This window comes from Anas acuta, chromosome 1, assembly GCF_963932015.1.
Source record: "Anas acuta chromosome 1, bAnaAcu1.1, whole genome shotgun sequence".
Taxonomy (NCBI): domain Eukaryota; kingdom Metazoa; phylum Chordata; class Aves; order Anseriformes; family Anatidae; genus Anas; species Anas acuta.
This window is the reverse complement of record NC_088979.1, coordinates 18401284-18418162: the sequence shown is the minus strand read 5'-3', so window position 1 is coordinate 18418162 and position 16879 is coordinate 18401284. Positions and strand designations below refer to the sequence as shown.

The 16879-nt window shown below is 39.8% G+C and overlaps 1 protein-coding gene across 16 annotated transcripts in view; it reads left to right on the top strand.

Annotated features, from left to right (window-relative positions):
- PSPC1 (paraspeckle component 1) overlaps nt 1-16877 on the top strand; it is a 66947-nt gene extending 50070 nt beyond the window's left edge. For 3 of the 16 annotated variants that reach the window (XR_011092733.1, XR_011092714.1, XR_011092705.1), the window contains 4 exons: nt 8541-8792; nt 11786-11886; nt 13102-15827; nt 15962-16877. Coding sequence is in view for 2 of the 16 variants with exons in the window: in XM_068670890.1 (XP_068526991.1) it covers nt 11786-11815 (30 nt within the window). In the remaining 14 variants the exon portion in view is untranslated. Of the gene's footprint in view, nt 1-8540; nt 8793-11785; nt 12938-13101; nt 15828-15961 lie in introns of those variants that run through there. The other 13 variants (XR_011092717.1, XR_011092716.1, XR_011092694.1 and 10 more) reach the window with 8 other exon arrangements.
- Nucleotides 16878-16879: the final 2 nt, after the last annotated feature.

Genomic DNA, 16879 nt, shown 5'->3' with positions numbered 1-16879 from the left:
TTCCAGAAAGCTAGATGCAAGTCAATAAAAAATGAAAAAGTGTTCTTCGTGCTTTCTCCAGGAAAGATGATATGTATGGTTTTGGAGAAGCAAAACTATTCCAATATATTTTTTCTTTGAAGAAAACGTACTCTGCAATTAGAAAGATGGAAAACACTGTCTTTTAAAAGGCTGACAATCTTCATTCTTTGATAACAATAGCACTGCATTGTTTCAACTATTCCTGTAAGCATTTTTAAGGGATGAAGGATGAAAGGTAAGCTGCAGCTCCAGTTTCAATCAACTTTGAATAATAAAAAGTCTTTCCCGGAAAGCACAGGAAGAAAAGTGCAATAATGAAACAGCAGTTCATCTCCTGTTTTGTGCCAATGTAGAATATTTTGCTTCTAGGACTCTCAGCATGATACTGGTCTGAAATGATGAACCAGGGCTGTGCCACGTAATGCAAAAATTTTTTTTGAATTAACCTGTGACAAATGCAATTACTACATTTCCAAAACTGAAAATTCAGAGTTCTGAAATAAATTGTGTAAAAACAAGAAGAAGAAAAAAATCAAACCACAACACTTACATATTGAATCATATGTCTATAAGTGAAAATTGTCAACTTGGCAGTTGAGATGTCCATGTTTTTAGAGCTATATGTGCCAGTTTCTTGTTGCCATGTTATGCTTTCCATGTAGCTTTTGTAGTACCATTTAATGCACGTTTCAGCATAATTAATTCTCGCATCTCAGTTGTGTACGGTTTCATCTTGTGTTCACACTGCTGAATGCAAATGTCTGTAGAAGGGGGGTACTAGAGCATTTGCTTACTGTGATGTAACTATTGTTTAGTAGTTTTTCATTGCTAAGCTTGCTTTATTTTGTGTTCACTATCCATGTTTTGTGCAAAATATGCTTTTCCTATTGCATATGAGGGAAAAAGGTATCAAGTCATTTAACTGTGTTTATTAAGTGTGTGTGTGTTAGCAGGTTAATTTGTAGTTATTCATAAACTGAAATCCTGAAGATGCATCTTAATGTTTCTAAAATGACCGCTGGCTCAGTAGAATAAATTCTCTTGGAATACTTTTCTGCATGATTATGTGTAGAGTTTTTATGCTTATGGGCCACATCTGTATTTATTTAAAATTAAAAAAAAAAAAAATCAGTGTCCATAGGTCAGTTCTTAAATTACAAGTATGTGTACAAAACAGTAATTTAATTCCAAATGACTTGATGTTTGCTCTAAACAGTACTGTAATGCTCCAAGTTGTATTGAATATAAAAAAGGTAATCAGTTTGAGTTACTTCATTTTTAAAGTGAAACTTAAATTGTATTCAGAGTAAAAGAGTGCACGGAGGGGGGGGGGGGGGGGGGGGCGGGAAGGAGGGGGGAAATAATACAAACTTGTGGAGAAATGATGCTCTTGTCTGAGTTGCTTTATATGTTACTGGCCTTGTATTTTCTACTATTTAAAGTAAGATCATTGTGCAGAACTATTTGTTATGAAGACTTGTTAACAAAAAGAATTACCACTTGTCTTGCTTTACACAGTTATTAGTATTAACTCATGTTAGCATCTTTAAAATAGTTAAAGTAGAATTGGTTGGGTTAGGTGCATGTACTTTACTGCCAATGGTGCCATGCAGTGTGAATATCAGAAATAGGGTAACTCAGGTGATGGTAGATACTGAAGACTGATACTGTGTTTTGCCTTTAAGTCCAGTTGGATAAATGCTCATCTTAAGCATTAGTTGTACTATCTTTGAAGTGAACTCTTTCATGTATCCTATTCTGGTTAACCGTGAAACTGATTTTCTTAGGTGTCTGATATTTTGGGGAAATAAACACTGATTTTAAAAACTGCCTGCAACCTCAGTAATCACACTTACTACATTTGTGTCTCTATTTTATTGCTGTAGTCACAAGTTTTAAAGTGTTAATCTGTAGATTATTCTAGGGGAGGGCAAAGGTTGCTTAATTATTGAGGCCTTAGGTGGGAAAAATTATGTAGAATCTTAATATTTACAGTAAAAAAAAAAAAAAGTGATCTTTAAAACTGCAGTGTCAAGGAAGCTGAATGGTGTATCTTTCAAGAAGGTGCAAGAGCTTTCTACTAGAGATTTTAAATATTTGTGAAGTATTACACCTCTAAATCTTTCACTGGTCTGACATGGAAGACATTGTGGAGCCCAAGCCTTCAATTATATGGTGAAATATTATGGTGAATTACTTAACGCAGAATTCTCACCATAATATTTTTCTCCCTTCCACAAAGTTTTAGAAGCGATGTGAGGAAGTAATGTGATGTTACTGACTGTACTGTTGGGCTGAGTCCTGCGTCTCTGAAGATTGTCATTGGCCTCCTCTGGGTATCATTTAGGACTCTTTTCCTTATTCTGTATTCCAGATTTTCTTTTGCTATAAAAGGTTTTAACTTTTCTTAATGATATGATCTGTATAAGACTATTCAGGGGTTGTAATACATAAACTTGATACAAATAGGTTAGAGGAAAGGGAAGATGTCAAATGCACAGGAAAAACAGTTCTTCCTATCACTTGGCAAGTCATTAATCCCCTGTGCTTTGTTAGTATATAAATATCATGTATATGATATCACGTGTATGTTTTTAACCTGTTGAGTGTTTAAGAAGAGGATTAATGGTGATTCCTGAAAGGAAAAATGTAATTCTTTTAATTAAATTTAAAAATTTCTCTTGTAAACCAATACATAAGTAACAAAATACATTAGAACTTCAGTAGCCTTCCTTGTTTCATAAGTGTGTGGAAAAGTCAAAATAGAAAAGAGCTCTTTGTGAATTTACACATGGGGAAAATGGTAACATGGAAAAGCAGGAAGACATGTTCTGGCCTCATCTTTCCGTTCATTTCATCTAAAATTCTTCTAAAATTTTGGAAGCTATGATAGAATTTAAAGCATTATATGCGAGTCTTGGTAAGCTTTCTCTAAATTTCCTGAATGCTGTTTCAGACTTCTGCAATAAATGATACTAGTTTATTGTAAATATGTAAATAAAATACACACTTTAATGGACAAAATAAGTCTGGAAGCCTGTGTTTCATGAAGATACGGAGGAGGGTAATGTCAATGAGAAGTTTGCTATGTTTTCTCATATTTTTATTTTTTGCCTACATTACGTAAAAGGAACAGAAATGGAAATTTATGAATGATGTATAAGGGAAAGCTGAATATATAGGCCAAAATCATGCTGGGGAAAAAAAAGTTTAAATATGTATAACTTAATTTGATGCTTCTTCGAGTAGAGAACTAAGCTCCTGTCTAAAAACAAGTGCTGTACAATATAGGTCCTGTTGATTACAGATTTCCTCTTTGCCTTGGTTGTGGCAGGACAACAGAAATAGGGCTTTCAGGATTTCTGTTTATGATTAACAATGATGCCACATGGATTCGCTTTAAAGTTTTCCTCATCTTCCCTGTGGCTTAGTTTCAGTCACACAGTGGCAGCTACTGTAGTCTGGGAGTTGAGTGTTGTAGCCATGATGATTGAAGTACATGAAGTTCTTCATACATGAAGTACTTCAGTCACCATTTACTCATGCCAGCTACGTTTGACTTGGCTTACACCTCTTAAGTCACTGCAATGCACTTCCAAACTTTACCTTTTATGAAGTAGAGATGCGATTTTTCCCAGTGAGGTGTAATACAAACCATTACATTTGTACTATCAACAACACAAATCCCTTTGATAATTCAAGATGTGCCAGAGAAAAAGAATCTGGCTGATTATTGCAGTCTGTTTCTCTGATTATGTGATAAAGGTGTGAAGTCCTGGTTCTACTTTTGTCGCCAGGTGCTGAGTATCATCTTTAAACTATTTGGATATCTACATTTATTCTAGTTTACACACTTCAGTGTAAACTAAAATCACATAAATCTATATACTGTCAAGTGTAGTAATCAGATGCTGATCAGATGTAAGAGCTTGAAATCTAAGTTGGCCAAAGTAGGCCTAGCATGGCAATAAAGTTTTGAGAAAGCAGGAACAAGGTCAAATGGACTAAGGGAGCTAACTACAAGCTCTTTAGTAGTTGGTCCATAAAAACAGTAGGAGAATCTGTTAACTTTCCAAAGAAATGGATGCATCAGATAGTTACACAAGTTTGGGTTTGTGATACGAATTTCCTTGAAGAAATCACTGCTTGTGTGGAGTTTCTTTTCAAGACATAGAAAATGATGTTTTTAGTGTGTTAGATGGACATTTTGTCATTGTGTACATCAAAAGTTGGAAACAGGTAACTGAGGTATCTTCTGTGTTCCAGCCTGTGTTCATACATGTTTTCTCATTAATGTGTTTGGTATTTAGAAATTTGTCACCTGACATGCTTTTGATAACTTATTTTTAATATGTGAAAATTACAGTATGAGCTTACATTTCGAAAACTGAGTGAACTCCAATGAGAAACATAAAGTCAGTCTGTCTTTGATTCAAAATATTTTAGTTATTAATATGATGCCAACTGACCTACCCTTGTGTGTAAACTGACAACAGAAGGAAGCTCCCCCTATTTCTTTCTTGCGTGCATTTGTTCTGGTCAAACTTGGTTTCATCATTAAAGCTTTCATGTTTCATTGTTTCCAAAGTAAGAAAAGTTTAGCCAACTGGAGAGTCATTCAAGGGCCAGGGGGAGGAGTTAGTTTTAATAATATTTCTAGGACACAACGAGGTGTTCAACAGTTAAATCTATTACTCAATTGCTGCTAGTATCATCCTCTGGTTCTCTTCACAACATATTAGCAGATGCCTCCTTAGCTGTGTCTGAGAGCTGAGGCTTATTGCTTTTTTGTTTGATATTCACTCAGCTGTTTCATTTTGGGTAGGAACAATATCTTCAGGTAGGAGCCACCTCTGTTACCATCCTACTTTCTGTGTTGTAACAGAAAGTTGAAAAATCTTAACGTAGTATCAGCATTATGTCCAATTCTACTGTTAACAGACAAAAAAAAAAAAAATCAAGTTTCAGGTTTAATTTGCCAGATAATAAATCTTACTTAGCAATAGCAAGTTGATAATCTGCTCTCTGATTTTACATTGTGTAGTTCATCACATATTCGGCCTTAAGTTTTTTTGCAGGTTCTCTGGTGTTACTGTGCATAACTGCTAGCCCTGCTTTGAGTAGTTACCTGCTTAGACCGGGCAAGTGCAGGCAAGGACTAGTTATACCATGCTGAAACAGATAAGTAAATGTGTTCATAAAAACACATTTTTATGAGATTTGGTAGTTTTATTCCACATTGGTTTGTTTTTCATAAACAGGTAAGTTACTTCAGTGGACCAAGAGATAGAACATTTGCAGAATACCCTGCAATTTGTTAATGCTGTTTTGTTATCTTTGTCCAGAAATACAGATTATATTTCCTGTGTTCCAATCTAATGTAAGATTCTAATTGTTTCCTACCAAATATGACTGTATTACACTGGAAGGTAGAAGTAGCTATTCTGTCTTTGTCACAATGAAGCAATCAGAAATCAAAATTGTCACTCAGCAGAATTAAAAGCATAGGAAGGAAATTCCAGGTAAAATATTTACAAGACCTTTTAATAGGACAGGAGGCCATGGGCACAGCCGGGCACCCAGGAGGCTCCCTCTGAGCACCAGGCAGCACTGCTGTGCTGGGCAGGTGACGGAGCCCTGGCACAGGCTGCCCAGAGGGGCTGTGGGGTCTCCTCCTTGGGGATCCCCAAAATCCCCCTGGGCAGCCTGCTCTATGTGTCCCCTGGTGTCACCCCTGCCCAAGCAGGGCCTCCAGAGGGCCCTGCCAGCTTTAGCCATTGATTTAAATAAAGCTTTGACTTTCTTAATCTATATAAATTAACATTAAAACCTATTAAATCATTAGCTGCTTGATTGCTTCCTTACTAGGTTTCCTTTTAATAAAGAAGTATCTCTTGCTTAGTATTGCTACGATACGTTTTCAAATGGAGTGCTTCAAAGATGAAAGCTCTTTGAGTGAAACGTGAATTGTTTCTCGTTGTAAAGACCATACAACCACAGCCCTTCCCTTGTACCCTGGCACAGTCTTACGGCTTTGGAAGTTGTAGCCCCACAAAGATAACTAATTCTTCTCATTATTTTGGAAGAGGAAGTTAGGACACGGGCCTAACTTGGCACCTGCTGCAAAAACGACAGGTAAGGAATCTTACAGGAGGGAATGGGGAATGTTGTGTAAAGTTGTGTAATGCAGCATTGCTATAACATGTCACAGGTGAATGCTCTCTATATCAGCTAGTTTCACAAATCCTTAGTGATATTGTCTTTTTTCTTTTTTTTTTTTAAATATTAAAGAAACTTGGATTTTGCAAAACCCAGGAAGTTTCCCTTGAAACTAGACCCCTCCCCCCATTTTTTTTTGAAAATCTAAAATATTCTTAAGGTATTGAGATCATCACATCTGAGCTGTATATAAATTCTTTTTTATAATACAAGGCATTTGCTAATTTTCAGTGGTGTTAAAGTGTAAGTTCTGAGTAAATTGGCTCCTAGGCTTTGCTTATACACATCCTTAGTTTCTTTAAACAGCGTTTTAAAAAAGATTTGTAAATCAGGCTGAATTAACATGAATAACTATGCATATTTCTAGAATCTAGATTTTTCTAAGTGGTTCTCTCATCTCAGCATAATTGTAAACTCACTTTCAGAATGCATAGTACAATAGCATCCTGACTTCTGGCTGTGTTAGAGTAGTAGAAGAATAGTGATTGTACTCAGACACCTGCTAGTTGAGCTGGTGTAACTGTCTGGTTTACAGCAGAGTTAAGTTGTTCCAAGCTCAGTGTGTAAACAGGCTGTAAATTCCTGAGATTGGCTGAATTTGCTTTGAATTTCTAGAACCTGACTTAAAGCAAGTTCATGAAATTTTAGCTGTAACTTCAATGCTGAGTGATAGAACTGGTCTAGATGCTAGAGTTTTCTTTGAAGTCACATCTATACATCACTTTGTAGGGGAAAGAGATAAGGGTTAAAAGTTATTCCCTTGTTCCTTTCAACAGCTCTGTATTTAGCTGATTGTGATAAGGTAAGGTATGGTAAAGCGCTCAGGAGCTTTGCATCTGTTTTAAAAGGCACCAGAGTTCTGAGTGGAGAAAATGACACTATGGCTTGGGCAAACTCTTTCAAACTACTCAACATGAGCACAGTCATTGGAAGTAGAAATCTGGACATCAGAAGACTTTGCAGCTGCATTAATGGTGGTGTGTAGGATGGCTAATTGTGAAAGTAACCTGATGGGCTAGCGCTGCTGCTGCTGCAGATTGCTTGGCCTGACACAGGAAGGTTAGTGAGCAACACAGGGGATGAGCCAGCAATCCAAAATGTGGGGTGGAGTTGCTGTTTTATATAGGAATATTTTAATGACTGTGTATGACTACAGCCTCACAGTTAATTTTTTTTTTGTTAAAATACATATAATAGATTACTTTGTGCAGCAGGGGGTCTGTAATGTTAAGAACTTAAGCACTAAGTTCCCTTCTGCTGATCAAATCCAGAGTTCTTGGAGATCTTAGGGAATCTTTACATTTTACCAAAAACAAACAAAAAACACACACACACAAAAACAAACAAACAAACAAAAAAACCCCTTCCACCTTTCCTGTTAAATAAGTAGTCTTATATCTAGAAACATAATGACTCCCAAATGAAGACTTCTTGTGAAGTTTACTATGTCCTTATTTTGTTTTCAAATTTGGGCCTTGCTGAAGCTGCACACATTAAATCTTTGTCCTTTTTAAGATATTTTCAGACATTCATAGTTGCCCAAATACTGAAGAAATAATTTGCATGACTGCAGTTTTATTATCCAGGCAAAACAAAAATAAATCCTTGGATTACAGTATTGTCACTGGTAATGGCTTATTATCTAGTCACCTAGACTGTAGTAGTAACTAGTAATTCTAGTAATTGCCACCACCTTTTTTTTTTTTTTTTGGAAGTGTGATTCCAGAAAAGAAGTATTACTACTTTCACATTCCTTATTCTGTGTAAGTTGCTAACTTCAGATACCCTATAATTTATAGACTGAAAACTGAGAAATAGATAAAAAATGCTTTAATAGTCAAGGAAAACGAATGACTCGCTGGATCGGTTCAAGTACTATTTGTCCTTTTCTTTCTAGGAACTTAATCTTCCTGTAGAGCCTTAATTTGGTAATGCTCACTGTTTGCCTTAAATTCTTTCTTACTTCTATCTTTTTGCAAGGCTGTATGTTCTTAGGGACAGAATTTTGGGAACATACACGTAAGATTGGAGAAAGTTGTATTGGATTCATCTCCTGTAGTCACAGGCAGCCACACCGTGATGTCCAATTAATTACTGGTTTACTCTTCGTGTTTTTTGATGTAAATGTATGTTTCTGTCCTCATTAGTGGCTACTCATGATAGAGGTGAGCAAGGCTTGGCCTGACTAGAGTAAAATCTAAGAGAACGGGGAGGATAAGATTACTTAACCATTTAGAAATGTCTAGCTCTACCTTCCATTAGCACTTCAGCCAACATTGTTATCTGTTACCTTTTGATAGGAAAATCTGAACCAAATGCAGACATGAACACAGCTCTGTGGATCGTCTCGCTCAGGTTCCCTTTGGTAGCCCCAAGTAAATGACCAGAAGGGATTGTGTGTTGTCCTGAGAAAAGCTCGGAATCGGGAGCTCTTCCTTTGTGTGATGGATGGTGGCTGTGCTACTCAGGACGGTGCCTGCTGGTGCAAAGTGCCACATGCTCCACTGCACGGGAAGTCAGAGTTTGCCTATGCTGCTGTTCTGTGTTGCTAGGTAATTTTTAACGTAGACGTAAAATAAAGGGGGATGGGTTCTCTTACAATACCACCCAAAATCCTATTAATTTAAAAAACAAACAAAGAAAAACAGCCAGTGTGTGCTCTGAGAAGGAAGCACAACAGCATGGGTACGTAAGGTAAATGTGGAATATCCTTCAGGGCCACGGGCTGCCACGGCTGTGTCTGCTTGGTAGGAGCAAGGCAAGTCTGTATTGGGAAGAGGTCATGGAGAGCACCGCGGTAAATGAAGGCATACAGCTTGAGATGGGTTGTACTGAGGAGCTGGTTTTCATTTTTCTTTGATAATGACACGATATGTGCATAGTATTGCTTTAGTGTGTGCTTGACACATCTGTTCCCTTCAGGATATGCCTTTTTGCCATGCCGTTGGCCGTTTAGAGCATTTCAGATACATTTTGCCTGGCACAACACCTACATACTGAACTTTTAATTTAAAGAAATGCTTTATCATTCATCTGAAAGTGATTTGGAGCCTGTTCTTTGAAAATAACGATATGTTTTGCTTCAGCATTAGCTGCCGGGGTTCGTCAGGACTAAGAGTAATCACTGTTACCTGTGGAAGTCTCCGACAGCACAGAGGGGTTGGAGGGGTCTCTGATTGTTGTGAGGATAGCATTCTGAAGAAATAGTGTGGAGGATACCTATTGCATCTAAGAAACAAACCCAAACCACTATAATACGATCACTTTTTAGTATAAGTTATGGTAAATGGGTTATTTGGTAACACTACCACATGGTCTTGCTGCCTGGTTTTAGGCATGGTCTTCAAAAACAAAGATGTTTTCTGGGAGTTTTGCTAAAAACTTGTCACTAATGCCAACATTTAAGTTGCCAAGCATCTGTCTCTGTTTCTCTTTAATAAATTTGAGTGGTCACGAAAGAGAACTTGTAGGTGCTGGCTGTTACAGGAGCTGGAGGCTGCTAGGCCTCAGGGGGTTTTAGGCTTGCTGTTTGTAGACAGGGAAAAGGGAATAAAGAAAGACTTATTAATTAGTGTTATTTTATTCATAATATTAAAATGTAGACTGAAAAAATGACAACTGGTAATTAGTTTCCCTTTAAGATGGGTACATGTTTTTCAGTAGCTGAATTAGTCTCACCATATGGAGGCCGTGTCACAGGGCACTACCAGCGTTGCCACTAGTACTTAGAGAGACAATTCAGGCCTGGCCTCTGGGTCTGACAGTCATAGCCAACTTGTAACTGAGTGGTTAAAGGATTTTAGTAGTAGGGCTTGCAAAATTAGAGCTGTAGCTATCGAGGGTTGGCAGGCTGTGCTCCGTGCTGCCTCGGCATCTGTCTGCCCGGCCGTCATGGAGATGGCAAAGGAGTTTTAAAATGGGACGTGTAGCGAGCTGCACTGTGGGCAGGGGGAAGAGATGGAAAGGAAATGGGGGAATTGTTGAAGTTACCAGCACTTTTTAGAGGTCTTGGACATAAATTTTACCACCTTTGTGTGTAACCTGAGCTGCAGTTCTACAGCTGCATCTGATCAGGTAAACACTACCTCTACTGTAGATGCTTGTGGTGGTGTTGCAATTTGCACATGTTGCTCCGAGTTGCTTTTTGAGGCTGTTATCTAAGTGAATCCAGCCTAAAAGATGCAACCTGTGTGTGGGTTTTGGAAGTAATTCTTTCTGTAAGAAGTATTTTTCAATGTGCTGAGGTTTCTGATCATCAGTCAGGACCTCAAGATGTCAGTAATTTTTCTAGGAAGTCCGTATCTGAGTGAACACAAAGCTCTTCATCCTGTTGTGCTGCTGTAGTCGGGGTTTTCCCAGTCAGTCTTGCTCTGTACACAGATTTCTGTAGTGCTCCTTAGCTCTGCAGCATGCTTCTGTTTTCCCCCGCCCGAGCAACGGGCTGTACATTAACCCTACCAAACACTGCAGGACTTGGGTGTTGTTTGAAATCTGAGGCATTTGTATAGAAGAGACTATTTTAGGTGGGGATAGGGGAGGGTGGAAATGTGTGTGCGTGTGTGAAAGTTGTTTTGAAGCCCAAACAACAGGGACAGGGAGCTGCTGGGTTTTATACACTGATTTGATACATTATTTTGTGTGTGGATGTTAAAAGAAGCCACACAGAGTTCAAGATGCATACCATGATTAACATTGTTTTGATCTTAAGCAATTTTTATATTGTATTTCAAATAATTTTAATATGAATTAATAGGAATAAAATTATACTGACTTGCTCTTTGCTCTTGTGACTGCACTTACTGCGAATGCAAGCACACCTATTGCAGAAGTTTTGAAATGAAAAGTCTTAAACTTTTGCATCAATTTCTACTATTATTAGTATTAATTATGTTTTAATGAGACTTGTATGTAGTTTTGCTCCAAGATCTTAAAGTAGGGCATCTTACTCCAATTTAGTTTTCATACATGGTTTTAATCCTCTTCAATGTCTGCACCACAGCAGGCTGAGGAACGTGGAGGAGACTGCACTTTACTTACCTGACCTCAGCACGACAGTGAGAGTAGTTCTGTCACATTTAATTAAAGATACTGGGTTGTATGCAGGGATCCAAATTATCTTAATGGCAATAACATGAGAAGGATGAAACCCAGCTTTGGCCTAGCATTTGGCTTAGCAGAAAACAGTGTTTTGTTTGAGTATGTATGTTTTAAAACCCTACAAGGAATGGTGACAAAACTCGGGAGCAGAATTGCACTTACTCTACATCTGGGTGAAGTATGAAATTTGGGAGCCTGTTTATGCCTTGAGCCAGCTGTTTTTTAACTGCTACATGGTCAAATTCAATTTAAAATTTTAAGGATAGAGAAATCCGCAGGAACAACCAAGTGGAAAGAATAGGTAGAGGATAAACGTTAATGAGACTTTACCACAAAAATCCATTTATTTCCTGATATTATACATAAGGGTATTTAAAAAAAATGGGTATTTGAAAAGAGAAGCTACTTTTTTTCCAGTTTGTGTCATTGCTGTCTCTTTATTTTTTAGGTTATCATTAAAATGTTAAAATGCAGATGAAGACTGGCTTTTGTAGAATCCGGCTACCTTCTGAATACAAAAGGGAATCCTAAACCAAGTTGTAGCACGAGGTATGTATTGGGGTATTTGGCTTTATTTAGCCATTACTGAAATCAGGAGCCAGCTTTGCTTTCATGCTTGTGATTTTATGTAATTCTGCTTATATGCTTCAATTAATACTTGCTTTCAGATAATACGTGACTATTCATTTCATAATTCCTGTCACACATTACCATGTTATTAAACAACTTGAAAGGTACATACACAGCATTCTGCAAACAGCTCAAAATCTGGGTACTCATAGTGCTTCTCCAAACAAACGCCACAATGCCACATTGCTGCAGTGTCCAGGCTGCTGGATGTTATTCACAGAACCAGCTAGGTTGGAAGAGACCTCCAAGATCACCAAGTCCAACCTCTGACCTAACACTAACCAGCCCTCCACTAAACCGTATCACTGAGCTCTACATCAAAGCATCTTTTAAAGGCCTCGAGGGACAGCATTGCATGCAGAATCCAATTTGTAGATCAATACAATGTAGTTTCAGATTCTGAACAGTCTTCAGGATTAGCCAGCAGGCTTTTAGCCTACAAGGCTGTGTCCATGTCCTCTGTAAAACCTGGGGTTGAGCTCAGTTCCCAAACGTGCAGGTTTGTTGTGTCTACCCTACGTGTTGGTAGTGGGACTATTGTACACCGTGCAGGTTTTAAAGGGAGGTTGGTTCAGTTCTGGAATTCCAAATTATCAGTAGTTTTTATAGAGTAAAAGTCCTGTTAAGCACTGATGGGATTTACCTGAGATTTTAGCTGTACTGATCAAGCAAGAGGAATTTGGGTTAGTTCTCATGGGTGTTCTCCATGTTTGGCCTGGTAAATGAGAGCTGTCACTATAGTTATGTTTACAGTAAAAGAGAACTAATCAAGATATACTAAGCCCTATCAATGGATGATGTCATTTATTGCTAATCAGAGATCCTCTCACTGATTTCCATCAGTAATTGTGTGCGAAGTAAGCAGTAAAACTTGAGTTGCTTGGGGAGTATAAACGTGACAGGGACCTTTTGTTATTCTGTTTAAAAAAAAAAAAAAAGCATGGGAAGGGCAACATGAGAAAAAGTCTTTCTGCAGTAACAAATCTCAAACTGGACTAGGAATTACACAGTACTGCAAAATTGCCTCGCAGAAATAGTTCAAAATTTCTGCCCAAGACAGACGTTTCCTATTATATTCCACAGCAGCCCTCTCTTTTTTTTCTGCCTTTTACTCTATCTGCTACATCTATTTAGGTAGCACTGCTTTGTAAAGGATTTCTCCAAAGAAAAAGTTTCTTCTGTACGTGGTTCAGATGAGGTGTTGGAGCTCTGCTCCCTGGTGTTCCGGTCACCCAGCGAGGAGCCAGAGAGCTGTGTTGCTGCTGCTGCAGGAGCCCTGTGGTGCTAACCTCACCTCTGCACTGAAATTGGGGCTGGATCTTCACATAATTACAGAATATCCAAGATTGGAAGGGTGCCAAGGAGATCTTGTGACTGAACACCTCGCTCAAAGCAAGATGCCAGCTAGAGCAGGCTGCCCAGGCCCACGTCCAGGCGCCTTTTGGAGCTCCCCAAGGAGGAGACCCCACAGTCTCTCTGGGCAGCCTGTGCCAGGGCTCCGTCACCTGCCCAGCACAGCAGTGCTGCCTGGTGCTCACAGAGTCATTTACGTCATTTACGAAAAGGTCCTCATCAAGTCCGACCATCAGCCTAAGACTACTCTCACCTCGTGTCCTGTCACTGGGCACCAGCAGGAAGGCTCTTGCTCTGTGGTCTTTCTGCCCTCTCATCTCAGTTTGTACGTACTGATGGGATTCCTCTCAGCCCTCTCCAGGCCGAGCAGTCCCAGCTCTCTGGATCTCCTCCCTCAACCTGCTGACAGCTTCCTGATGCAGCACATGATGCTGCTGCTGCCCTTTGCTGTGGCACAGCACATTGCCGGCTCATTCAGCTCCCCCAGGGCTCTTTCTGCAGAGCTGCTTTTCATACTGCTGGCCCCCAGCCTGTCCTGGTGCCTGGGGTGGTTCCTCCCCAGGGGCAGGAGCTGCCTGTTCCCTCTGATAACTCCACGAAATCCTGTCAGCCCATTTCTCCAGCCTGTGATGGTGCCTCTGGATGGCAGCACAGCCCCCTCACACGCTCCTTCCAGCCCTGCATCTCTCGCACACGTGCTGTTAGGTGCATTCTGTCCCAGCATCCAGGTCATTAACGAAGGTTTTAGACATGATTGGCCTCAGTGCTGACTGCCTGGGGCACACTGCTAGGTGCCAGCCTCCAACTGGTCTTTGTGCCACTGATCGCATGCTCCTGGCTCTGTTCAGCCACCTCTCAGCCCACCTCGCTGTCTACTCACCCAGCCTGTACCTTCAGCTTGTCATTGAGGCTGCAAGGGCAGAAAGTGTCAGAAACCTCCTGAAAGTGAGGGTAAGCAACACCCGCTGCTGTCCCCATGCCCACAGAGCAGGTCACCTAATCACAGGAGGCTGTGAGGGCAGGTTGATTGAGGATTTGCAAATGGCCCTTCCATAAATCCGTGCTGACTCCTGTCAGCTGCCTTCTTGTCCATGGTGAGTGGCTTTCTTCAGTGTTCCCTAGCCTGGACATCTTCTGCTTAGCAGATGTTGAAGGTGAGGGGAGATGGGGAAACTCACACACATGTTTTGTGGCTTTGCCTTGCTTTTACTAAGTTGTTCCCTGTCATTTCTAGGACTTGTAAAAATCACAATATAACGTACACCAGGCTAAAGAAATACGCTATAGGCATTTACTCATAAAATCTAAAAAAAAAAAAAGTAATACAGGTAAAACTGTTTCTGCCATCAGTGAAGAAAAAGAAAAAAAAAAAAAAAGGAAAAAAATCCAACCACTTATTTATGCTGTTTAAATCATGTTTTTTTTTTTTTTTTTTTTTTTTTTTTTTTTTTTTTTCTTTCTGTCCACCTGACTTCTTGTCTTGACCAAGTGCTGTTGGGAACTCAGCCTTCTGGCTTTCCCTTAGGTATCAGACCAGCCCTGTGCAAAAGGGCTTTTTGGGAGCCTTGGCGCTTGGCAAGCTTCCTGGGTGCTTCAGACTCTGTCTGTCCCCGAGTTGCTCTCCTTCCTTCCTGCGAAGGGAAGAGAGGATGGCCAAGGCTCCCTGGAGATACAAATGTTCCTTTGACTGGCTAAATAATGACTTCTTGTCTCAGCGGAGTGATAAAACCCTTCCCTTCTCTTTCTCCCACTATTCAGTGGTGTGAACCTGGCTGGCAGAGCCTAATGGCCTAATTAAATTGCATTAAAAACTCTGAAAAGATTAGATTAAAATGTGAGTGGCTCTCATTGTGCTTGGGGCATAGTGTGCAACGGCAAACTGAAACATGTTGCAAAAGACTCTGAGTCAGCCAAATCAGTCACTTAAAAAAGAAATAAGAAAACAAAATTACACCTGTTCAGTTTTATATCAGTTTTCTGATGAGCAGAATTTTGCAGAGATGAATGTTGGCTTTGTGCTTTTGCCATTGCAATTCCCTTCTTCAGCTCTCAACTTCGAAACAAATTTCACGCAGTTCTGTTGTGCCGGCAGAGGTACTGGGCTCTGATTTAATTCATCGTGAGGTCAAAATGTTCCGTCAGTCTTCCTGCCACTGGGGTTCCTAGGATGGTGGACGGCAGCTCAGATAACCTCTGATCATGCGATCTGGGAAAGCGTCCGCATTTCCAAGCTCTTTGTCCAGCTGTACTTGCTGTAACGCATCACCCTGTAGTTTGAGTTTTGCTGCAGGTTGATTACAAAAGTACTTTTTCAAGAATCAGTTGAATCATTTCAGTGTCTAACTCCTTGGCCTGAGTTATATTTATGTCCTGAAAATGTTCTTCATTGGATCAGGTTTTGATTAAAGATGCTGGCGGCCACATAGCCTCAAACTGGAGCTGACTGCCTGCTATGCCCTGTGTGCAAAATTCTGCTCTTCAAGTTGGAATTGAAAGGACCACTGGAGGTGAGAAACTAATCCTGCTTTCAGTCATTGGAACGCATGATGGTCGGTGTGATTGGGTGATGTTTCCTGTCTGCTAGATTAATGATCGGTCTCTTTGTGTCTGATTGTTGTCTAATGCGTTGTTTCTCCCTCAGTGTTCTCTGGTTTTGGGCACAAGAACAGCGCTGCTATCCGATACAACAGCAATTAAAGCTGTGGCAGCGAGCTGAGCAGCAGGGACGGATCGCTCTCACCCAGGCTGTGCTCCTTCTGCTTGCAGGCAGTGGCAGCAGCCCCAGACTGCGTTCATCTGATTTACCTCTCCCTTTTCCATGTTGGGAAAGAGGCACCAGAAGAAATCTGATGTCTCCTTACGATATTCAAGAAGCATTTTCCTGTATGAGCATGAGGCAAGTTACAGGTGCTGTGATGGCTTCAAGTTCCAGCAGAGGGGGGATCTAGCGCTCAGGAAAGTCAAGTACTGGGAAATGGTATTGATAAAAGGAGTTGTGTTTGTATATGCTGTAACAGGGCTCCGAGGAAATGATATATTGAAGTACCACTTCTTGATTAAATGATCAGTTTTGGACTAAAACCTCTTAAAGCTAGATGAAACAAATAAGAAAATATGATTAAGCACTAAAATATGACAAAAGAGGGGAAAGTGGGGTTAGTCTTGTATTTGAAGAAAGAACAGTAGTTGGGGTTGTGTTTAAGTTACAGTACTGAGTTTGCAATGGTGCAGAGAAGTATTAGCTACCTGGAGAAAACTAAGCCAGCAACAGACTAGCTGAAAACTGAGGAAATGCTCACCAATAACAAAAATTAAAACTGGAGAAAGATTTCACTACCTATGCAGTTGAGCTTGATGTTATAATGTAAAATGCCTGCTATAATAATGTTGCCTAATGAAAAATGAAAACCAGTGAAGGAAACAAACAATGAAAAATGCACGTCGATGTCATGAGGTTTTCCCATTGCACTGTAATGTAGCACTGCAGATTTTTTTCCCCTGGGATTTCTGTTTCTAATAAAACTGTTTCAAATAAACTTCCTGTTATTCATAGATTAAT